We start from the raw sequence: 25907 nt of genomic DNA on the forward strand, positions 1-25907 counted from the left end.
AAAATGTGGGATATTTATAATCTTTTGCAATTTTATACCAAGAAAGCAATTACTAGGACATGGCTGGGTAAATCTGAAGAGTATTTTTATCAACAGTAAAGTTTTAAAAGTTTCGCTTACAAAACAAATTGTATTTTAGTTAAAATAATGATGTGTTCCTATAGTACATTCACCAAAGCTCACTATGCAGCTACAGTTTATTGTCTATCAAAATGGTAAGCTAAAAGAATTGAACAAATGCAGCATCCGTTCAGGAAATCTATTTTCAGTGCAATACCTTCACCAGATGATGCATCACACTCACACCAGGAACGTATGTGCACTTCCAGAAATTCATAGCACAGTGCAAGTGAATTTCCTTTTTGTACACTAGTTCATCATTCCATTTCCTTCCCCTCCAACTCTGGGGTTGTACACATTATGCCATCTATATCACTAACAAAAGACAGTTTTACAATATAAGTTAAAAGAGGTTTATAGCTTTACAACCATTTAAGAGAAAAGTTTATGAAGGAATATGTTGCATTTATAACAAGTAGAATTTTAGACTTAAAGTAATTTAGGGTGGAAGGGATCCTGAGAAGTCAGTAGCAACAGTGCTTCAATGAAGCAAATGTAAACGTCTCGAAGAAAACATCTTCAGGGAAGCTGCATCAAGACTAGAGAAAGCAAATTTTAACTGGAAAACTTGTTATCAAACAAATGCACTCATTACTTGGTATGTTTTATCTCAGTGTTATTCTTGAAATAATTTTAAAAGCCAAAATAATAACAGTACCATGTGCATATGCATGTAAGCATGGTACAAATAGTGACAGAGTGAGTACAACATACAGTGAGAAGATAGACTGGATTACCTGTTCTGAACTGGTGAGGCACAGCCATAACAAAGTGTTACACAGCAGAGAAAGCAATCTATGAAACTTTAGAAGGCTAAGTGTAGGCTCCATGTCTATGTTAGTGTTAATTTTTCAGTCGCAGTAGCAGTCAGATGAGGTGCACAGCAGCAGGGCAACAAAAAGCAAGAACTACTGGTAGGGGATACTTTCTTCACAAACACTGGGGAGCCCTGGGCTAAACAAAAGTCCTCCTGAAGTCCTCTTCAGCACTGTTTTCTCTGACAGGTGTTGTAAGCAGCTGTGACTTGAGACAGTTGGATTAAATAGGCAAACCTATTCATGCCCTGTGAATAAAGTTCTATAATATATGTTGATTTGGAGTTAGAGTAATTTTTTGTCTATACTACATATGTAATAGACAGCTCCAATCTTTTCTGCAGACGCTAATCAGAGAGAAAAATTTCTTCTTTTCACTATGTCTGAGCCTCAGATTTTTCTTGAATGTGAAAGCACCTTAGATAATTTGGGTAGCAGAAGCAACCTACCTACACATAACATAATGCTCGCAAGCTTGCCCTGGGTTTCTGTAGTTCACCTGTGAATATGGTTTTTTCTATTTTCCAATTTTCTTTTTTCCAGTCAGAGACTGCAGTATACTCCTCAACTTTCAGTTAGAAGGCAGAACATTCACACAAAGCACATTTAAAAAAAAAAATCATTTTGTCCTTCAGAGAAATATAATAAATGACCAAATATTCTTGACCCTCATCTCCAGTACGTTCCTTTAAAGTATTTAACAGCAAACATAGCTCTAGATGTTGACATGTTTATACAGTACAATATATTTAAAGAAATTGAAGAAGAAATATTGACAACTGCTATGTTTTATGCTCTCTAAACTAAGAGCTGTTCAAGATAATTTGTTTTCTAAATTGTGTACTGTTTTATAGAAAGAATATAGAACTTGATTGATTCCTGTGAGTGAGTAAATAGAGCAAGGAAGAAAATCGATTATTAAGAAAATAAATATACTTGGTACTGTCAGGAGAGAAAAAGAGTGTATAGGGAAATAAATTCAGGTGTATGTACTTTGCCAGCAGTGGTGGCTTCTACATTTCTGATATCCACTAAGGTTCTGAATGTGCCTTGGTAGCATTAGGTAGGCAGCAAGTCTTGTTACACGAGTTTATCTACGATTTACCTCAAAAAGCACTACATCACAACACATCACTTTGAAAGCAGGTCTATCTTGGACCACTTGTTTTAAAAAAAAGCTGAAAAAGGGTAAAAACTATTGACTACCCCTGAAATGCTGATGGTAACTGGAAAAATAAGTGAAGAGCCATATTCTATGCTAACTGCAGCTTGCACAGTCTTGAGCTTCAGAAATAGTAAATTAAATTGATGTTTACTTTACAGAAATCAAGCTGTTGCATGATTATTATTATTAGTAGTATTATTATTATTAAGATAGACATAACCATTCAGTGATTAAATATCAGCATTTACAGTTGTTTCCTAGTAGCTCTCCAAAAATGTTTCAGATTTTTTTTTTGAGACCAAAGCTATCCAGTAGTTATAATTAGCATTAACTAACACCTTTATCAACAGTCTCAGACAGTGGGCTACACAGTAAAAAAAGCCCTCGAAAGCCAATGTGTATTAGCACGACTATGAGAAGCTACTCTCTGCTCTCCTCTAATGAAAGAGAAATACTGAAATTGCAAATCTGAGGGTTTTTCCATAGCATATTTCCATTATGTCAATTCAAATCTACTGAAGACCCGCATGGCAAAAATAGGTAGGTTGACTTTACAAGATTTATCGGTACACTGGAAGGTGTTTTATAGTTAATATTCAAATATTCAGAATGCGTGGAAAAAGCCCAGAGCAAGTGTCCATATTCAATACTGAAGATATACAAGGTAAACTTTTTTTCTTAAAAAACTAACTTAGGTGATAGGGTAAGATTCCTTCTATCAATAAAGCATTCGGGGCAAGAAAAATTTTACTACGCATACATACTTAATTTTACTTTACATTTTTCAACAAGGGGAATGGAGCAAGTAAAAACTACTGTAAGAATGCAAAAGAAAAAAAACTGGAAGGTGAACTAACATAAACAGGTGAAAACTTCAGTGTAGAGAAAAAGCTTTTTTTTTTTATTTCTACAGTTACTTTGTATTTTACCTCAGTTGTTAAAAAGGAAATTGTTAGTGACTATTTTACTTCAAGAAAGTCTAACAGTCAGTACAACAAAGGATCATTCATTCCTTGCATTACATTCTTCTTACAAAACACACAACTTGAATTTAAATTAATCAGATTTATGCAAGGATTTTTTCATTTACCTGCAGAGTATCAAATATTATAAACATACCCAAGAAACCAAGAACATGTTTGGGCTAAGATGCATGGAAAATTTGGTTTATATGAGGTAGTAACAGTAATTATCTCCAAAGTGAGTGATATTACTTAGACACTACACAGACATTTAGGGCTCAGAAAATAAAGGAATGTGTTATTTTCAAATTTAACACACCCTATTTTCACTGTCTGAGAAAGAGCATAAAGGTAGGCTTTTCCAATCTATTCTCAGTAGGTATAGGATGACTGAAACAGAAAGGAAAGGGAAAAACTACATGGGAAGTAAAGAAAAGTAAAAAAAAAATAAAAATCCAACTGGCAGGTCACAATCTGCCAGTCACAGAACACAGCATGGTAACTTAGTTTTCTGTCTACAGCATGTACCACCATCATCTCTTCTTATGCCTATCTCTCAGTATTTTTACTCAGAAAATACTTCTTAAAGCGTATCATCTGCAAACTTTAAAATGCAGGAAATACATGATTTCCTATCTATGACTATTCACAACACCTAGAGACATCACTTATGTACTGTCATGGCTACTAGTGTCATCAGTACTAATAAGTAGTATTAAGGTTCAGCTGGCTTCCAATCAGAAAAATAGAAAACCAATTTAGAACACCCCAGTGACAAACTCCAAATATGCATACCACATGTCAATTGTTCTTTTTTTTCATAGAAAACTCTCTGCTGTAATGTAATAACAATATTAGTATAAAATTTACAGAAAACAGTTTCAATCCAGAATTTAAAGCTACAGTTACCAGCTGCATACTGTCAGAGAGGCAGGTGAGTCCTATCAGCTTCCATTAAGACATTGCTTCTCAAAACACATCTTGCCTTTAAGTCACTAGGCATCACCAGAAACCATTTTCGTTTTGTAACAGTACAAACGAACCTGCATTTTAATACATAGCATTCCCCCCAGCTCAAAGTTTTAAGGTAGTTGTTTTCTTTTTGGGACTGAACAATTAATGTCTTTGTACATTATTTCTGAAGTTAATATTGTGATAATCTGAAGATATTCATTAAGAAATATGGGGAAACCACACGTAAAATGTAATACATATGCTTCAAGCCCTGGAAGCAAACATAGCAGTGGCTAGAAGACCACTATAGAGGAGAACAAAGTTGGTCATCAAGGAATACAGCCAAAATAACTCAATACAAAAAGCAGAGACTGCCTTTAGATGAGCCATTGACAGTTCCTCTGCGGAAGAAAAAAATGGATGACCACTAGCATTATTATGTTCTTATGTTTACTCAAATGCAATACCTTTTTCAACTGACAGTGCTCAGCTGATGGTGTGGAATATGAGTGAACTCTTATAAGATTTCAGTTTTTCCCCCCACAAAAAAAGAAGACTTTATGTCAGGTAGAAAAGCATTGCAAAAGCTACTAGGAAACAGAATATCACAGGCAGGCCTTAATAGCTTCTCTAATTTTACTTAGAACTTTAGGGATGAAGAGTTGGTTTGGTTTTAAGTTGTCATTTTGTGTCATGGCATTTGCAGTACAGCAACTGGTCAAAATAGAGCTTATGCAAACAGAAAACTGACTGAACCTATCTTAATATTACAACTTATGCTGATTGTTTTACACTAAAGCTCTTTGATTTTTTTGTTTGGTGCTTTTAGAAAAAAATCAAAACAGGCAGTGGATTGTTTGCAGAAATCCTTACCTCCTCTGCGGACTGCGGTTCTGAGAGAACTCCGAATCACTGTCCTTTGATGTGGGAGAGCCCTTATATGTATAAAAAACATCCTCTGTTTCAGTGATATAACTAATCTCATTTGTAAGGTTATCTACAGATGAGTGTCGTGGCTTACGAATTTCATGACGTAGTCTAGGACTCCGCCTTTAAAATACAGAATACAAACACAAGTGGGAAGATTAGAATATTTCACAAAATTTTATAGAAATAAAATTTCTATCCTACTGCAGTTATGACCAGAATCTTCATGGCAGGCCTATAAGCCTCATTTTAAATAATAAATTTTTAAGCATTTTGTATGGTATACTAGGTAATGTACTAGGTTCAGTACATGGAACTGATTTGGTGTTTCCCCCCTGTAAAATGCAACCTATATTGTTACAGTTTTAATTATAGGATAATTCAAGTCAGAATGGACTTATGGGGGTCATCTAGTCCAATCTTCTGCTCAAAGCAGGGTCAACTAAGGTCAGAGGAGGCTGCTTAAGGCTTTATCTAGTCATATCTCAAAAAAATCTGAATGATGAGACTACACAGCTTCTCCAAGCAATGACTGTCCATGTGATGAAGCAGTTTTTGCATTATATCCAGACAGAATCTCACTTATTTCAACACTTACTTGTTGCCTCATCCTCTCACCATGCAATACTGAAGAATCTGGTCTCATCTTCTAGCTAGCTTCCTCCTAAGTAATGCCAGGCTGTTATTAGGCATCTGGGAAACCTTTGCTTCTCCAGGCTGAACAAGTGCAGTTATCTCAGCCTCTCCTCATTGGGTAAGTGCTGCAGCCTCCTGACTACCTTGGTGGCCCGTGGTCTTTGCTGAGCTCACTCTAGATTGTCAGTGTCTTTTTTGTATGAGTGGACACTAAAGGGCTGCAGTATTCTAATAAGGTCTAATAAGTGCTGAGCAAAAGGGGGCTATCACTTCCACTGACTCAGCATCTACAATTCTGTTAATATTGCCAGGTTAAAGTGGACTTTGCTGTCGGCACACCAGGCAGCTTGTGTATCACTTCTGCCTATGAAGAATATCAGGCCCTTTTCCAGAGTATAGCACTGCAGACAATACTGTTGCACTGGGTTCTTCCTTCCCAGGACTCTGAGTTTGTCTCTACTGAATTTCACACATTTCCTATTGGGCCATTTCTCCAGATTTTCAAGGTCGCTTTAGAGGGCAGCCCTATCACATGGCTTATTGATTCATCCCTCCAGTTTGGTGTCATCTGCAAACTATATGGTCAAGTACTCCATTGCCTCCTCCAGATCATAAAGATGTTAAGTAGGACAGGTCCAAAGACAGATCCCTACAGTCATCTACTTGTTATTGTCCCTCTAGGTAGAGTATGATCCATTAACAACTCCCCTCTGAGTCCAGTCATCCAACCATTTTAATGTTTTTTCAAACCACCCTGCTGTCCACCCATCCTGAACATAATGTCTTAACTTGGATATAAGATTTTGGCAGACAGTATCAAAAGCCTTGCTGAAGTTAAGGTAAGTGATACCCACTCTTCTATCATCATATCTATTCTCAGAATGACAATGTTTAAATATATATGTACACACTACATAATTATTCTGCTAGAGTGCACACAATTAGAAACAGTAGGAGGTTAGAAGGTATTGGGAAACCTAAAACTGGATTTACCAATTAGGGGTAACAGGAGGTGATCGAGAAGGAAGGCTTTTGGTCTCTAGATGCTCAACAGATAAGGACCGTCTCATAGATGGGTTCCAAACCATCCCTCCTATCACTTTTCTGCAGTACTGGTTGTTTGCAGACCTGAAAAGAAACAAAACAACTATATGTGAATTATTTTGCCTAGAAAACTTAAATGAAATAAAATACACTTAAGAAAGTCAACTTTACAATTCGCATATTTTAAAGAGTGCCCTGTGCTTACCCCTCCTTACTTATGCATTTACATTCTCCCAGAGACATCTGCTGTCCCTCACTTGTGCCAATAAAACTGATTGTTAATCCCTGCTACATTGCTAATCACAAGTCTGAGTAAAAATAACTTTTTCTAAGAATGATTTTTAAACCAATTGTGTTTAAGAAGACAGAGGGGGAAAGGAAATCTGTATGTCCTACTGGCACTGAACCAAGTGCCTGACAAAACACAGTTCAAATACAGGTAAAATATTCTAGAGATTCCCTGTTAATATGCATAAAGGGATAGCAATTCACCAACAGCTTCACTGCTCACAGGACAACTTTACACATCTATCTGCAGCCTCATCAAGTAAGAGCTACACCAGGCAACACTATTTCTGGAAAGAAGTCACATTTGATTGATGTGTTCCTTATAGGAATAAGTCATTAGTAAAAGATTTGACATGCAAATAGAATCTCCAGGTCTGGACTGCTTCCTGGGACAAGATTCTGACAAGATAAGCGTTGCATCAGAACCAGAACCTCAGATAGGAAAGCAAAAAAAATGTATTGCTAGTGAAATTATACAGCATAAGGAAAATTTTTAAGTAGACTGAAACTGAGATAAACTAACTTTTATGCTTCTTTTTATAGAGCATTCCACAAGAAAAGGGAAATAAGCTGCTCATCCTTGAGTTCATAGGCCTAGGATTTCTCATGGAAAACAAGCAATTTATGAGTTACAGAGAAACCACCTTTAGCTTATTACAACCTGAGCTGTACATAATGAGCAGCTGGGATAGCAAAGAGTATGTGAGTACTCTACTATAGAGCTGAAAAGTCTCAATTTTACATGGCATTAAGAGAAAAATGTTGCTTATGCCATGGATATTACTCACACTATATCAAACCTTAAGCAGACTTTGCATTGTACTGCTTTTTGTTTTTATAAGTAAAAGAAAATGCAATCCAAGACTTTTTTTTAATATACACCGAAGTATTTCACATATCTTGTTCATGATTTTAAAGGAAATCAATTCCTTCATCTTCCAAATGTATGAAAAACAAAGAGGGAAAACTAATATGAACTGTCTGCGTATCAAAATCAGCTACCCATGAATGGTTTTTGCTTAGTAAAAAAAGTCCATGAACTCAGGAGAAGCTTTTGCCTGTATTATCCAATTTATTTTTCTAATTCTTTTAAATACCAGTGACAAGGCACCAACTACTCTGGTCATCTAGAGAAACAAAGAGTTCTTTCAAAGAAGGCTTACATGGTTGGAGCAGAGAGGGAGACTGGAAAAAGAGGATGCATTATGAAAAATGCATTTTGAAGAATTACACATTAATCAGCCTTTCTTTTTTACAAGTGCCTGTTCATGCATTTTCCAATGCAGTTGACTTTTGAAGTGCAACATTACTCATGTGACAGGAGCCAGAGCCCTAAACCCTAACTCTAATCCCAAACCCCTAACCCTGACCACAAAATCACTTATACAGTATGTTCTCTAGATATTTCAGTTAAGACACCTAAGATAAATAATCTCCTGAACTCCAAGTAGCTGCCCTTCAGATGCCAAATACCAGGATATTTCTCAGCAAACACTCTGGGAGGCTGCCAAAGCTTTTCTGGAATGGGCTATAATATCTTGAAGTGACAGTTCCTTTCTCTCATTTATTACTGAGGCTATCCTTGGTGAAAAAAATAGATACAATTTTAGCTTTTCAGAAAGGAATGAGAATGTGCCTAGGAGAGGTTATTCAGCATTCAATTCAGAAGCTTGAATGAACTAACCTCTCAGAACCTGAGAGATGTGATTCAGTCTGCTCCTAGAATAAGGCTTTCAGGTGATTTATACAACTCAGAAGCCTAATTTAAATAGAATTCCACTAGTACCTTAAGCTAAAAGAATCTAGAAAGGCACAGAGATTTGCGAATAAGAGATTGTACTCAAGTATTGTAAGAGTTCAACTATTTGAACTGATGCAATAAATGCTAGGCTATTTGCCTCACATAAGGTAGAAGAACATAATATAAGAAAGCCACAAATTCCATAGGAAAACTTGTGATATTTAAGATGGTAAAACCTGACTGTAGCCACCTTTAAAGCTAACAGAAGTTGCATGGAAAGAATTACTGAACACAAGTCAATCTCAAAACCTCCAGGGTTGCATGATGTGGTTGGTGAGGTTTTTGTGTGAGTGTTTTATTTTGTGGTTTTGTTTGTCTATTTGTGTTTGTTTGATTTGTGCAATGCAAAAATTTGATGCCTTTCATAAGGGAGAATGCAGAATCTCTTTTTTCGTTGTGTAGCTTCCACCATGAGATCAGAGCCATCCTTGAAAAGCAGCATGGAAACTCATGTTGTCTCTTACAACATTCCACAACCACAAACAATTAGGAAAGTAAAAATTTTCAATATGTGACATATGACTTCAAAAGTTACTTGTTCACCTCTTTTCTCAAATCTTTTGAGAAATTAATTTTGCTGAGTGACATTGGCCAAGTTCATAGGAACTACTCAAAGCCTTTCAAAATTACTGTTGCTTCTTCTGTACTTTAGCCATCTTTCATAGCAATGGTTGCTGAGTCACTTCTCCCTCATGTGGATCCTAAACTTCATGCTTGTTGCTGGTATAAATAGGGCCAAAGAATGCATTAGTACAGAGGATATCATTAAGCTGATGGAAGAGATCACAAATAGATCACCCTAGAGATTCTTTAAGAGACTAAGTAAGCAATTCAGCAGACACAGGGCCTTGGAACACGAAATTACTTGAAGAGAATTCTGTTTTAGTAACTCAGATCAACAATGAGAACCATCCTGCATGCTACAGGCTATTAAGAAACTGTAACAGCAGATTTTAAAAAATAAAATGTTCAGTAAAAATTGGAACAATAGTAAACTGGGACCCGTTGGAAGCCATGCTGTTTTCTTTCCTAACATTACAAATGCAGTGCAATCCCTGTGTGTATATATGTATATAGGAGGATTGGGATTTTGAATCTCTTTGCAAATTTGAGAGAAATAAAGGACTCCAGGACCTGACAACCCTACAAACTTTGAGAGTCCCCTCTTCAACACATCCACTATAGAAAGAACAAGTTCATATCACTCCATAAAGGAGATAGTTCTAAAAGTATGGATCTGTAAACCAATAGAAAATTAGAATACTGTTCATACAACAACTTGTTTTCTATTATCTAGAAACCAGACCATCTAGCTATGATCTAGTACTATGTGAAAGCCTGGAATTCCACTCCAGCAGAAAACACAATATTTTATCAGACTTCCGACAGTTAGACAGCCCTCATGGGTTAACTACTTCATTTACAAGTAATACCGTTCCACTCAGTATTAATTTCTGCAGTATATAAAGAGTCATGAGAGTATGAAAAGTCAGAGAGCCACCAAAGTCTGAGACTATTTGAAGTATGATATCATTCAAAAATTGAAGCTTATCCAAATAGAAAAGTGAGAATCAGCCTGACAAATTAAATGTAAAGTTAAACTGTTAAGGGAACACACTACATAAAAACCCACACGGACATGCACCACACAAAATCAAAAAGAAAACAATAAAATGAATACTTTTCCAAAATCATCAGAACAAGCAGGTTTCTAGAGAGTCTACAAAGAATGCAGATGATCAAAGGATCAAAGAACACTCCAGAATCTAACATTCACAGAAGATAATGACATAAGACTTTATTTTTCATTAGAGAATGTTTTTGGGGGGTGGGGACCAGGTATCGATGAGACAATGAAGACACAGCACACGACACATTTGTAGCTGAATTGCTGATAAGTGAAAGAACAGAACAAATCAACATAATGAAATGTCACTGGAACTGATACTTATCAAAAAAAGTCTAAAAGCCTCTAAGATAAAAGAGTAGAACTACTTCCATAAAACCTCCCACTTTAAAAATCACACAGGATGGCAAAAATAAAGGTCAATTGCAAAGAAATGGAGAAAGACATTATAATGTCAAATGACTAGGCAATAAACTGGCAGCTTAACTTTAATGAAGACAGGGCCCAGTTACTGCATATGGGAAGGAATAATACCAACTTCATCACTAGACCTTAGGTAACATCATGAAACTATCAACTCCATGACTAGAAGAACCTAACAAGACAAATGAAGGATTAGAAGTGTCTCAAAAGGGGTATCTTGGATACCTGAATGGGACAAAGCTTTTCATCTTTATGTCAGTAATAAGTGGTTGGTATGATGCACTGCAAAAATTGCCCTAACATATTAAATAGAATGTGTACATGACACTGAGGGCTAAACATTTCAAAACAAATGTGTTCAGCAAATTCTCTTACTGGATCATTATCTACATGACATTTTTACTTTCTCGTGTTTTTATACCACAAGTTGAACCAGCAAAGTTGAAAAAATACCAGTAAAACATATATTCAAACACCTTTTTAGGAAATTATAGGACAAGTTCTACTGTAATGATACCATGTTGCAGAAACTGAAACCACAGCCATATAACTTTTCAAATGGTTCATATACAGACTGGGACAGAGCTATTGACAGAACTGAGCTCTGCCACTCCAACTTGAGCTACCACTGACAAATCCTCCCATTCCCATTAATGGAGCAAAACATGCTTTCACACAATACTTACTTTGTTGGATTTCTAGAACCCAGGGTCCAATAATTTGATAATATCTTTTTTTCATGAGGTAGTGACTTCTTTGCCTGAAAAAATGTGTGATGCTCTACACAAGATTTCCAAAGATTTTTGCATGCTCTGTAATTTAACATGTTGAAAGCAACAATATGCTCTCTGGATTCATTCTGTAACAGGAGGAAATACCATGTTTCAATATATACAAGCAGATGAAACAGTAAACACACTCATAAAACAACAATAAAATTATTTTAAGCTTAAACAGGAAAAATACATCTAGGGGAAAAAAAAAAAATCAGCATATAGTAGATTTTGAGCTGGATATGGCCAAAATAATCCTGTGACCATGTGACATTCTAAACTGCAAAATGTTCAATTTAAAAGTTAATGAAATAAGTAAGCCTAAAGTGGTAAAGACCTTATATATATGAGTGTCATGTTAAACAACTAAATAGATTTTCAGGTTTCCAGTCAGATCTTGACCTCCTAAGACTAACAAAATTTTTTAAAACATTCCATTAAAGGTACAATGTAAAAAGGAAAAGCCTTCATTCTTTGAATTCAAATTCTTCACAGAAGGCTTTAGTTCAATAATGTTCTTTCAAGTGCCATAGTATGCAAAAAGTATATTCCTGATAGTCTTTTGGAAGAAACTGAAGATGTTAACAGTGATCCACCTTGGGGGAAAGAAAGTAGCTGTGATGAGACTGGAGCTGCTGCTACTGTTATTAAAATCCAATCCTGCTTCCTGGATGAGGACGCAATGAGGAGGATCAGAAGGGAGTAGAATACAAAACTTGCGTGTCTTGGTGCAAACTCTCACAAGTAACTTCAGTGCCAAAGTGCCAGTGAAACACAGGTGTAACACAATTGTGCCACCCACAGTTATGCCCAAGAGTTTTGCACAAGATATAGCTTTGGTTAGTTAATCTAATTATTGATGCAGAGAAAGTGGAATGGGAGCAAAACAAAGAGAAGAAATAAAGATAACATGAGACCCGAGTCAGTGGCTATCGCAGCTCAGCACTTCAGTGGAAAAAAAAGCAAGTTTTCATCACTCATCTTTTCCAGCTGCTCTGAGTTATAACTGATTTTGGCATCTCAACACATAATTAAGCAGGCAACCTTTTGCTTGTTCACAGCAACAATCCTGTTGGGAAGTAACTACAGACCACTTTGGCTGGAATACTCAATCTATTTTTCTTGTGTTCTTTTTATTTCTAGGCAACATTTTACAAATGCCATGTATCAGAGATCAATCCCACATTCTGCAAATCACTTCATGTCTAGTTCAGAGAACCTACTACATCTCAGTTGCTATTTAAAAAAAAAAAAGAGAATCTCAAGAGAAAGAAAAAAAGATTTGCCTCTTGATTTTACAGAAGCATTGAAAAACATTTAACTGATTGCAATCTTTTAGGATTGCTTTCCCTATAACTATTAAAACATTTATAAAATATTTTCTTTTCAGATGTAGAGTTTTTTATTTGTCTCTTGTATACTGCAACCAATTCATCTTTTTCAGTTCTCCACAGTTGCTTCTGAGTAGCTTATATAAAATAAGATATAATTATGCTTGCCCACTTTAACCCAGAATTTCTTGAAATATAAAAAGCACACATCAGTGAAAGACTTTATGACAAATGCCATTTCTGACATACTTCCTATTGGTTGAATACCACTTGAAGGGTTTACTACTCCAGTAGACAAAAAAATTGAAGTGTATAGATATTTTTGTTGGCCTGAAGCACTAGCTTTTCAATTGCCACAAAAATTATTTTACCCAAACATCTCAATCATCCTGAAAAGCCATAATGTAAAGATAAAGAATTAAGTACACCTAATATTGTTTTTAAATTTATGTAAATTTAAAACAAGTGTGTTTTTCCCAACTGTTATCACTGAAACTTCTTAGCAGGCTCTAAGCAAGCTAAGAGTTTTAATATGAACTTAAAGTAGGAAAAATATTTTCAGAAGTTGCAGAAAAACTTATTCAATTTTTATATTTACATAATCTGCCTCACTAACGGCTACCATTGCAAGTCATGCTATTGAATCTGTTTTAAAGGTGAAGAGAGTTCTAGTGGAATCCAAGGATCTAATACCCATCATACCTCTCAAGTTCCAAAAATGGCATTTTAATAATTACCAAGAAATGGGGATTAGAGAATTTTGTGGCCATTAAGGTAAAGAAAACAATCCTCTATAGCTAAAGTGAGTGTCTTGCTAGTTCAGCATATGGAAGAACTTTGCATCAGTTGTATGCTTATCACATACCTGAAAATATCTACAACATAGAAAGTAAAGATATATTTTAATATGCAGAAAATGAAGTTGTCTTCAAGCATTATATAAGCACACTGAAAAGAAAATTTTGTTTCTGAAAGGTTCAAAATGTTGTTTGTAAACAGCACAGTTCCTATTCCTACCTTAAATCTGATGTAGACATAATGAAGGGTGCAAGACTTTATAGCAACAGACACTCACTGATTCAGCAGTCTTGCTCCCCAGTCCTTACCTACCTCTTCAGTAGAAACTGAATACTGCATACTCCTAATCAAGTAGCTGATCAATGGACTGAAGCAGTAGGAGGGTAAAAGAGAATGCAAGTAGCAGGAAAAGAGTGAGATAAGGTAAGTTGGGTTTTCAAAAAAGGCACATAAGAAAAGAAAAATGAAGTAAAAGAAATAAGGAGAATAAATCAATGGAACATGGCAGATCCCAGAGGACTGCAAACTCATTGCCTTTGAGAGCTTCCTGTAGATTTTTGTAAAGAATATACATATGACATACAAAACATAAAAGAAGTGCTATAGCACTATGATCATCTTTAGTCAAACCTTGTCTATGAAAATACAGTATCTGCTCTGTTTTCCCCACATTCTTTCATCTTCCTTACTTTCGACCTCATTTATTATTTCCTCCTGTATTTCCAAGCGAGGAGCTAATCAATCCAAAGACTCACACCAACTCAGTCATCTGCCCTCACAAGCCCCTCAAGTGACCCACTGTTCTGGCAAAACCCCCCAGGACTTCACTCCCAATGCACTGCATCAGTAAGTTTTTTCAAGCAATACCACTGGAGTACTGCAGACTTACTGCCCTAACTTCCAAGCAAAGGGGGCTGACAAGGATGGGTATATCCACAGATTTAGTAGTACACCTGGTCTGCTTTCTAGTAGGCACTGAGAAAGAATAAAAAGGTCATGCAGCTAGCCTTCTTTTTCTGTAGCTTTTTAAGCATAATACTGTGTGTATTACTGTAATCTACATAGATAAAAACCAAAGAATTATGATCACTTAAGGGGAGATAAGTTAAAAGAATCAAGAGCCTTGAACTATCACTTATCAAATGTTTAATTTAACAAATTAAAATTGCTGCTCTCTTCAAAGGTGACACAAGTCTCCAGAAAGAAAAATTCATTTTTTGACCGCAGTCAAGTCTTTCTTTATGTAATGAATACAGATATTTTATATTAAGTACAGAGACTGTTGTCTATGGACACTTCATTTTTCCATATTTCAAAAACACTGTAAGTATCAAAGAATGGTTTGGGTTGGAAGGGACCTTGAAGATCATGTAGTTCCAACCTCCATTTTACTAATCACTCTCAAAGAGTTCTGTTACTACATTTATTCTCACAGGCACATCTGGAAATTGCTGCCCATAAGCCTTCCATATTTGTGTATATGAAGCTATTTAGATTTATCAGTGAATTTTTAACCCGCAAACCCAGAGGAAGGTAATACTTGCAAGTGTAATATTATTGCACTCACAAACCACTAATTTGCCAAGCCCTCCTTTCTTCATGCAGTGAAATACATATGAACAGACTGTGACATGTTTGCATATAAACCATATATTTAGAAACTTACAGATAACAAAAAACCTGAATATCCCCTTAGATTTGGTTGGGATGCACTCTATGCATGCTATGCATCTGTGCAAGCATTAGTGCAGTAACACCCTCTCTAGATACTAACTTGGTTTACATGTGAATCCTGAGCAGTAACAACATGTACATGCTTGCACACTACTCAAATTTCAAAGAACCCACCAAACTGGGAAAAAAGAAGGACATACAGGAAAGAAATAATATGAAAATATTTTTCTTTTGGGTAAAAAAAGTCTCTATAGAAACCTGTGTTTAGCAGACTCTCTAGTATATGTGGGTCATGAGGTCTTCTTGTAACACAGCTCCTATCAGTTTAAGAAAGAGCCAGAAAGAGCCTTCATGAAGTTTAGCTATAAGTTAATAGTTTTACTATGTCTGAGTTCTGTCTTGAACTGAATTAAAATACTTATACGTCTGCTGGTCCCTAGTTTCTGCAGGGGTTTTTTTGGTTTTTACTGTCATATTAAATATTCTATGGTCTTTGTAAAAAGATATCTTAATTTATTTTTGTATTGTGTCAGCACAATAATAATCAGTAATCAAGATTCCCCCCTCCCATTAAATAGACTAATATTTCAGCTGCTCTGCAAAGAGCACACAGCATTATGAAGCAAACCCTTAACAGCAGAAAAATTACATTAGTTTTATCAAATATCTTCACATACTTTGCCAACTTCTGAAGCCCTCCATGTTACACACAGCAGTTGTTTAGTAGATTCACTGCATTGAGTAACTCTACAGGGCAGGGAGAGCGACAAAAGAAAAAGCAGCAGATGCTGGCAAGAAAAAGGAAATATGCTAGTTTAATAAATATTGGAGAAAAGATGGAGACCTGCATTTATCCCAAGTCTCCAAGGGAGAAGAAACCTTCATAGGAAAGATACAGTGTAATAGACCAAAAGTGGAAGGATTCAGTGTTGAAAAGGAAACAAAAAATGGGAAACAGAGAAGATAAGAGGACCAGAATAGCAAGACCAAGTTAGAAAAACCAGAATTTCAAAGGCAAGTTACCACAAAAGAAGCTTTTGATCAGCACTTTATTGCTTATATGTAAGGCAAAAATATTGAGTATGATCACCTGACCAAAACAAAATTAGATGATTACTTACATGTTTCTGCCGTTGTTGTATAAAAAACTTTTTCCTTTTAAAGGAAATTTTTAATATGTTCACCCTAAAAGAAAGAAACAGACCATAAAATATTGAATAATATTTAGAGGGATAAAACAATGAAAAATAATACTGCATACAGTGAGCCCGAAAGATTATAGCTGTTAAATATTCAATGAATATTATGCAGCCATCTCCTGTGTTGAGTGGCAAATAGATATCCTCATTTACTCTTTAAATAGTTCACAGCAGTTCTCTCCCACCAAATCTATTCTTGCAGCAAAAGCTTGATGACATCCTTTTACTAAGCTGCACAAATGTTAAATGTGTCAAGTTTTGTATAACTTTAGAGTCATATGACAACTGTGACTAAAGGAACAAAATTTAAGACCCTAAAGACATGACAAGGTTGGTCATACAACAATGGAAACTTCCCAGAGGCTTCACAGAACTGACTTCATAATGTGAAAAATATTGTGTACTTGTGTTAATAACGAAACACATCTTGTAGATAAAATCATAATTGTAGAAGAATGAAAACTGTAAGAAAGAGTGTTAATATATTTTTCACTTCATTAACATTGCTATGTAAATTATGTGGTAATTTTAGAACTGAACACCTCTTGTCTACATATACACAGTATGAACACATATTTTATAAGGTAAAGATTACAATTGGAATTGGTGCTCAAGCAATTTTCATTTTAATTATGAGCTTATCAGTTTTGCTAAATTAAACAAAATTCTACCTACCTACGCACCTTCCTACAGCAAAACAAGATTTGTCTAAAATACCTAATTTTTCTCTGCTGTAGTTCTACTTCAGTAACTGAAAAGCTACATTTTTCAGAAAAAAGAATTCTCTTGTGGTCATCTGGAATCATATGGATGCCTAAAGGAAATCTTTTTAAGTTTTGATCAAGTCATACTTGTAAGGAAAAAAATCATAAAAGGGTTTTGGAAGTTTGCTGCTGAAAGTCCTGTTGATGAGACTGTTTCACAGGACATTAGATATCATCAGGTATGAACTATTTTGAAAGTCATCTCAGTTCTTGCATGACTCTCAGCAAGCGGGATAAATGGCGTAAAATTCATTCCCCACTGCCCATGGGAGATGCACTTGAGTTATAGAGCAACATCATTCCTGAATACAGGACAATATATTTGCCAGTTACTAACAAGAAAGGTAATGCAATGAACAATCCCCGTTCCTGCACAAGAGGTGGAAAATTGAGTATGTACCAATTTCAGAAAATGCTTTTCTCCATCAATTACAGAACCACAGAGAAACAAGAATTTTATTAACACTATTCTTTCACAACCAGGTAAACCAGTGTGCAAATCAATGAAAAGTTGCAACCCATTATATATAAATCCTTCCTTGATTCTAGTGCTACTCTGCTTGAACTAGTAGCACTCAAGTTTTGTGCTTCTGGTTCGTTCTTACCACATTTCTTGACTTAGATTAAACTTCAACAAACAAATTTTTGCAGTCATTCTCAGCTTGCACAGTTGCTTCCATGATCTGCTCTTATCCTAACATCGAGCCAGCAGAAATGCAGGACACAAAAACGTAACCTTGCAGACTAAGCAAAAACTCCTCCACCCAAGAACAAAAAGGGAGCCAGCATCCCAAAATACTAAAACTCTCTTAATCTCTCTGCTCTATTCCCTGTTTTTTTTTTTTTAAACCTTGATTCACTGCATGATCACATAATCACTTCAAACCAAATCAGGGCTTTAATTCTCTTTATTTTTACACTCCTCTAAGTAGAGCACCCCTCTCAATTCCCTTCATTCTTCTTAAAGTACAACTAAACCTATTTAGTTCAGGGACAAAGAACACTTGTTAATCTGACAGTTTTATTTAGCATTAACTAAAAATCATTTGCAACGTTATGCCTACAAATTGAGTGAATGTTCATATCCAGCAAAATCCAAAGGATCCAAGAAAGACGATAAAAAGATCCAAGAGATTAAGGGATCAAAGGATTTAGATTTAACAAGTGCTTGAAGATGCCATAATCAAAAATTATCTGAATAGAAGGCAGTTACTGTTATTCTAACTGGTGGCTCAGCTGTCCTCTCTCACCAATAGTCTGTCCAGTGACTAAGCAACATTCACAAATCATTAAATTTCATGGTCTACTTATAAAGCACTTCATAGTTGTAACATATTAAAAATGATACATCTTTTGGGTCCCATCTTCCTGTCATTCATAGGATCAAAATAGATTTGTCACTCAGTGGGCCACATAATTGCTACTTTCTGATTAAACTGCCAGTCCTGTCCTAGTACTTAGTACTAGCAGTTGGTACTTGTGACCCGAAGAAAAAAATGTTTCTTTACCCGTAAGTTCACACTTTGCCATTGACAGATTCAGTAGGAAAGGTTCTGTCAAATTTGTTATTCAAGGTAGTTGAGATGTTTTTCAAATTTTGACTAGCACTGCAGTATGCATTCCTCTAGCAGTTTCTCTGAAGCTTTCAAAGCAATGAAACTGCATACACAGAATAGTATTTAATAAATAACCTTAATTGCTGCTGATGTAGAGAGTGTTTGTATGTCTTTGCCATTAAGATAATACTTTACCTGCAAAATCAATTTGGAAATTACCACAGAACAGTTAAGCACCCTCAGGAATAACTTTCCAGAGCACATAAAATACTGTGTTATATCTGGAGTTATTTTTTAAACCTATCTTAGCTTGCATTGCCTCTGAGTGATCAGTCAGCTTCTCACGTAGGTTGCTTTGATTGAAAATCCTCCTTTTGCCAAAGCAAAATTCTCACTGCTTCTGTTCCAGAAAACTTTTGGTCCCCTTTGACTACTACCATATGGCATAGTTGTATTGTTGTCATCCATTAATGCTATAGAGTACTTTACTTAAAATTTTGGAAAGAGCGTCTTGATGGTGTTTGCTGCCACCTTGAGTTCTATCATATTAATAGTGACGTAGGAAAAACTATTTAGTACAAATAGTGTTACATAAAAAGCCTAAATAAGTACCACTTCAATCAGGTGAAAGGGCATTATAGAAATATATTCTCCTTTGAAGTCTAAAATGAAAGTGAGAGTGCATACTACAAATGCACCCCAAGCTACTCTGCGGTGGTGACTTTCGGTGTTTGCTTGTTTTGGAGGGGAGCAGGGAATGGACACCATTCTTTCATGAAGAATTATGACTAACCTGTGCAAGATGCCAGAAATAAAATATCAAAAATTAGCCCCTATATAGGGAGCTCTTGTTTTCAAGTTGAGAAGATATTCTCAGAGAGAGAGGGAGAGGGAGACTGTGTAGGACAGCTTGGGAACAATTGCAATAGCTGTCAGCTGAAAATATTACTGCCTAAACCTTTTATTTTAAAGTGGAAGTTATCTGAACTGAAAAACCTGTGGGTTTTTTTTTCCCCCTCAACTTCTTCCTGTAAATGAGAATAGGCCTGTATTTTATTCCTCTGTGCTTTCCAGGAGTAAAAGTAGCACAGGAAGTTGTGGATTCCTCCTGTCTTGTGTGCTATAAACTCTCTTTCCCTTCTCTAAAATAATCATATAGTCAAAGATTTTAAAATGCCATTGCTATGGTTTTCAGAAATAACTATTATCCATTCATACCTTACTTAGGTCACTAAGTTAGCAGAACAAGACTTGCAGAAGACAGAAAATGTGCCTCCAGCTGACAGTTTTTAAAACCTGCAGTTGTTTAAAGAAGCCGAGAGATTGAGGTATGAAAGAGCAACGCCCAGGGTACAAAGATGAAAAATAAAAGTCTTTTGTGCTTTAATGTGCATTAGCAATGGAAACCCATAAGTTTTCACTGTGCTGCTGTGTGAGAGCATTATTACTGACATACATTTATCTAGGATGACTGCAGTACAACCAAGGGAGTTGAAATGCAACTGACAGCAAATTAAAAAAGAAAAATCCAGAGACTCTGCACTATTTATTCTCCACTAAAATTTAAATTGAAGCTGATTTTATTGCTTTTCTATAGGAAATAGCTGTTTAGTTGGGTTCATAAATGAAAGGATGGAATGACTCAAGTATTTAAAGAATGCTTCTAAGGACTGTCTCTAAGGGGCAAAAAGCAAGTAGAATGCATTAGGGTGCATTTTTCTGTCATAATTAAGAACAGTATATCATCTTACGGAAACAGTTCTCCAGAAAAATGGTTACAAAACATATGAAGAAATTATGCATAACAAGACAAAGTTATAGTTTATCAAGTATAAAAAACAAATTCATCCTTACTTTAAAAAAGAAAGACTGAGAAAAATCCATTCTGATTCAATCCAAAAACCTTATGATGCCCAGCCTCCATATAATTTTCTAATTTATGTTATCATTTTTAGCATGGTATAACTAATAAAGCCCAAAAGTACTATCAAAAACTATAGCTTAAATAATTTCTCATGTCATTCACTTTAGATTTCTAGTGCACATTGTTTTTTGTAGAGATTATTTTCTATGACAGTATCATGCATTCTAATGTTTTCAGTATTAAAGAATAATGTAAAGGTCTCTCCCCTGCTGATTCCAAACCTTGTTAATGTTATATAGCCTTTTTTGCTGACATTTAGAAATTTGCCTAAATCATATTATCCTAGTTCCAGTATATCTCAAACACCAAATAACTCATTTTATGTTTCTTTTCGAAGAAGAAAATATCTTCTTTCTGAATGTCAGGATAAAATGTTCAGATAGTTACCTGCTGAGCTTTAATAGTAGTGCTTATTGGTTTTGTTTCTTGTTTTGTTTTTCTGAGTTTTTTTTAAAGACATATTATTGAGCATAACAGCAAAAAATCTCTAAGATCACAGGGTCCTCCTAATCATGTACACATACTTGTATGTGAATTAACTTTATCAAGACTTCACACAGTGCAAGAAGTTCAGAAGCCTTATGGAATTAAAAGCCTAGGCAACAGGTTTCATTTTTATCTCAACACAACGAAATACAACGATACTCCATAAAGAACAAATTTACCTACTGTAGGCTTCTTTGGAATAAATGTGAAAGCAAATGGAAAAAAGTTGGAAAAAATTAGACATATTTCTTTACTAGTAAAGGAATTTACCAGGCATAGAAGCTTGTACAGATGAGTTTTCTGTATACAGCAATTCCACCAGATGCAATCCCAATCATAAGATCTAGATTATGGAGATCCTGCAAGAGAAAGACATTGCAAGAATACAGATGCAGTTTGTGTCATTCCCATTTATCTACTCATAAATTTAATTTTCAAGCTTTCTAGATTTAAATTGCTATTCTTGAGGAAAAAATTCAACAACATATTTGAGCTTTGGTTTTCATGCCTCTCTTTCCTTTGATGTTATCTAATAGGTATTCTAAATTTCATTCAGTAAAACAAGTTGTAAAGTCCATCCTACTACACTGGATATTCTTTAGGTCAGTATCAAACTAAATTCGCAAGTCTAGCCTTATTAATTTCAGCATAAAAAAGAAGTTGAAGTACTTCCCAAGATCAGTTAGATAAATGTCACAGAATTTTGGGAACTGAATACAAAATTCCTGATTATAAGCAGTTTAAAAAGAGAGGGAAAATAATTCCTTACTTTTTCCAAAAAAAAGTCTTAGCAATAAAGACTGACAGGAGAGATGACCACAATTTTGCATATGAGAGTATGTTGGAGAGATATACATGTATACATGAATCTTTGATACACTCAACTAAATCCATTATTAACTAAACAAAAATGGTGCATTTCCTTAATGCTCAAGTGGGAAAAAAAAATCATAAATTTATAATGTTTTCCAGGTATTGAGATACTCAAGAGAAAACACATTCTTCCATATAAGCAGATATTTGAGTTTAAAAAAAATAAGAAAAAAGAGAGAGAGGAGGACTCTGGATGGTCACTTTCGGTATAAACCCTCATTGATGTTACAGAAGTTAGAAGTATTGGCTTCCTATTTCTTATGATCGATACATACTAATATGTTATTACACAAATTTCTAAACAGAGCTCAACAGCTATATAAATCCACATGTAAGAGTAGAACCCACTGTTTAAAATATCAGGTTTGACTCAAAAGCAGTTTCAGACTGTTTTGTAAAGGATTGCCAATGGTAATGGATTCTCTGAAAGCCTTCAGTAGCATAGCTGCTCCTCTAGATGGTACTCTGTCCTCAATTAATATATAGTTTTCCTCCATGTCCAATCCCAATTTCTCTATATTAGTAAGGTACAGAAGAATAGAACAGGTAGCATGTGTTCTGACAATACTGTAGAAAGTCTACAATAAATCCCTCAAAAACAGTTGAATAGAAGTGATTCAGGCATATGAATAAGTGAAGCTTAACCAAATTTGCAAAGTGATTTATAAACCTTTAGTGAAATACCACAGTGGTTCACAGAGAATGAGCACAACCTGTTTAATACACTGTGCATTAACACTGAATACTGGCGCACTGAATTCTAGCAAGATGAGAGGAATACCAGACCTGTCTCTGAGAGAATAGAAAAAGAAAAATCAGTAAATAGGTAGCAGGCCAAATACACTCAAAGTAACCCAGAACCCTCAGCACACTACTGCCTCACTTTGCCAAGAACTTCTGCTAGAGGAGTTGGTTGAATCTTCATTGGAAGAAGCTCCCAAAGTGCCAGTTTATGCCAGCATAATACAGGAATTAAGAACTGACACCCCTTTATTTTAATGTATGGGGAGAAAACTGAGGTATTTCAGGAGATGAACTGCATGTAATTAAGCTGTCTCTGCCTTGAAAAACAGCTTTAGGAGAAAGCTGAAAATTGAAATGATTTAGTATAAATAAAGGATTAGCTAAACATTTGATAGGGATTAATTAGGCTAAACTACTCTATTTTCTCCAAGAGCTTTGTCAGAACAAAGTTCATTCCCTACCCCTCTCTCTGCACCAGTACAAACCACTAACCTCCCATGCTATTTGTTATTTGTTATTGTAACCTAGATCTTGGACTAGCATAAAGAGAGGGTCTCCAAAAGAAATATGATGTTGATGTGCAGTTATTTCCCTTCAAAATATCTATGCTGTTAAATTGCACAGCAAAGAAATAACATGCATCTGTTTGTAAAAAGAAACAGGTAACATGAAAGAAATAATAATAAAAAAAAGTTGTAAAGATAAAAAATTATCATGCCAAAATTATCATGAGCATGTAGATCATTAAGTACTGATTCAGATTTGATTTAATTTACCATTACCATCTTGATTTTGGTAGATATGGAAATAATACTAATTCAACAAATTTCCTATCTTTGAGTCTCTGAGTAAAAATGAAAGATGACAACAGCAGACTAATTATTGAGCCAATGAGATAGTGGTCCAGAGTCAAAAGGAGATTAGGAATTCAAGAAATGTCAATACAGTTTTAAGATATTGAATTCACTCTCCTGAGTTTCATAAAACTATTTCATTTTTAAATACTACAATTTTAGCAGTTCAGATTTATCATCAGAAAAAAGCAGAAGTGTTTGCTGACAAAAACTGAGCTCAGATTAAAGTTCCATGTTTAGCAAGTTGCTAAAAAGAAAGCTCACACTCAGCTTCTGGAAAATATTTAACTTTGTATCATGAAAATAAATGAGGAAATTATATATTCATCTGGTCTTCAAGAAACATTATCCAAAAGTATTCCACTCTCAAGCAGCAGTACAGGAGCACCAGCTTCTTCTGGCCGTTGTATAAGAGCCGGGTGTTACCTGGTTCTTCTGCCATACACAATCTAAGAGGACTAAGACTAGCTTAGTAGTAAAGACCTCAATCATCAGAATCCACAGATATAAAGCCTTTCACAAAGCCACAGTTTAATTAGCCCCTGCCAAATCTGTTCAAAGCACTAGGATGTGAGAAAACTGGAAGGCTGATTTAAGGAGCAGTACAAGTAGGGGGAGGACATCAGGAGGCACTGCAAACATCTGTGCCAAAGCAGGGGTAGCCTCTGTGAAGAAGCAGCATATTGGGGGAGAAATCTAACCTTCAATGCAAACTTTTTGTAGGCCTTGAGGAACATAATCAACAATAACATGTTGGCTGAGAGGTTTACCTCATGGCATTCAGTCCAAATAATGACTTGTAACTGATGTTTTGTAAGTACCAAATTCCAGAGACAACCAATTACACTCCTACTAATAAATAATGCCTCTTCTCAGCTTGTGGTGCCTTATAGCTAGAGGATTTCTTGGATGTTTAATGGACCCCAGTGAATCATTCTTCCACTGACTGTCTAACTGCTCCTGATACCTAATTCACCTTGGTCGTCCATTAAAATAGCAGTAATGCCTACAGTTCAACTGCAGCCATATGAAAAAAGTTCCTTTTACTTAAACCTGTCACTTTGTAGGTAGACTGAAGTTTTGTAAATCTTTTAGTACCAAAGCAAAAAAATAAAAGTAAAAAAATTAAAAATTGTTGGCTATTCACATTTTGCATGCTATTCACCTGCTACAGAAGGCTTTTCCTTAAGACATTCACGATTATTATACTTCTCTGTATTTTTCTTTTTCCATTACCCACTTTGAGATAAGGAAGGGAGTGGAAGAATGAAGCTCAACATTCAAATTATATCAAAACTCAGATTTAAAAGGTAGCATGATATTTTCTGTTTTGCTTTCTATTACCTTCCTAGCAGTTTCTAAATGTCTAGATCTTCAGTTCAAGTGCCAGAAAAAATAGATCACTTCAAACATTTCATGCTTCAAAAAAAATTGAATTGTGATGAAAATATTATTTTGGATTGAAACAGTAGCAAGACAGTCTGCATTTTAGCAGTCTGGAATAGACTAGGCTTTGATTCAAATCTGTACTCTAATTGATTCAGATCATACAGTTCAGTGTCAAGCAGGGTAGGAGTTCATGACTAATATTCTGACAACCTGTGAGACTGAGGTCATTAAATATGAAACAATGCATTAGGGAAAGAAAAAAAAACAACCAACAAAACACTGTTTAGGCAGATATCTTCAGAAGGTATTTCTGCTGAGACAGAGCAGCCCAGTACACTGCAATGAAATTTCCTTTAGTTGAAAATGTCTGAGTCAACTTTATCTTCACTACTTGGCACCGGCATGATGACTACTGACATCCTGCATGTAGTTCAGTGGCTTACAACTCAGGAAGAATAATGAAAACCGGAAGAATTTTCAGAGATAGCATCCCATGAATATTAAGAGAATAGCCACATAGTGATAGTCTTGGAACTTAAGTTGGTTTATCAAAATACTAGGCTAGAGTAGAAGCTAAAAGGCGTAGACTGATCAAGTTAAGTGTATATAGGGAAATCTCAAGTGTAACAGTAAAGAGTTCATCAATAAAGCAGAAAGGTGGCAGATGACCCAATAGAAAATGAACCTAGGCAAAGTCAAATTTAATAAGATGCCCATTTGCCATTTAAAGTTAATTACTTCCTAGAAATCAAGAAGGTTTTTACTAGAAATCATGAAAGT

At 35.4% G+C, this 25907-nt stretch overlaps 1 protein-coding gene across 1 annotated transcript in view; it reads right to left on the reverse strand.

Annotated features, from left to right (window-relative positions):
* Positions 1–25907, reverse strand: part of PTPN3 (protein tyrosine phosphatase non-receptor type 3) — a 115994-nt gene that overhangs the window by 31971 nt on the left and 58116 nt on the right. Inside the window, exons 10-14 of the mRNA XM_027715750.2 lie at positions 21538–21626; positions 16460–16523; positions 11449–11621; positions 6573–6707; positions 4890–5066 (exon numbers count right to left, since the gene is read on the reverse strand). Coding sequence (XP_027571551.1) covers positions 4890–5066; positions 6573–6707; positions 11449–11621; positions 16460–16523; positions 21538–21626 — 638 coding nt within the window. The remainder of the gene's footprint in view (positions 1–4889; positions 5067–6572; positions 6708–11448; positions 11622–16459; positions 16524–21537; positions 21627–25907) is intronic.

Source organism: Pipra filicauda, unplaced genomic scaffold (assembly GCF_003945595.2).
Source record: "Pipra filicauda isolate LSUMZ 115617 unplaced genomic scaffold, ASM394559v2 scaffold331_size1881853_pilon, whole genome shotgun sequence".
Taxonomy (NCBI): domain Eukaryota; kingdom Metazoa; phylum Chordata; class Aves; order Passeriformes; family Pipridae; genus Pipra; species Pipra filicauda.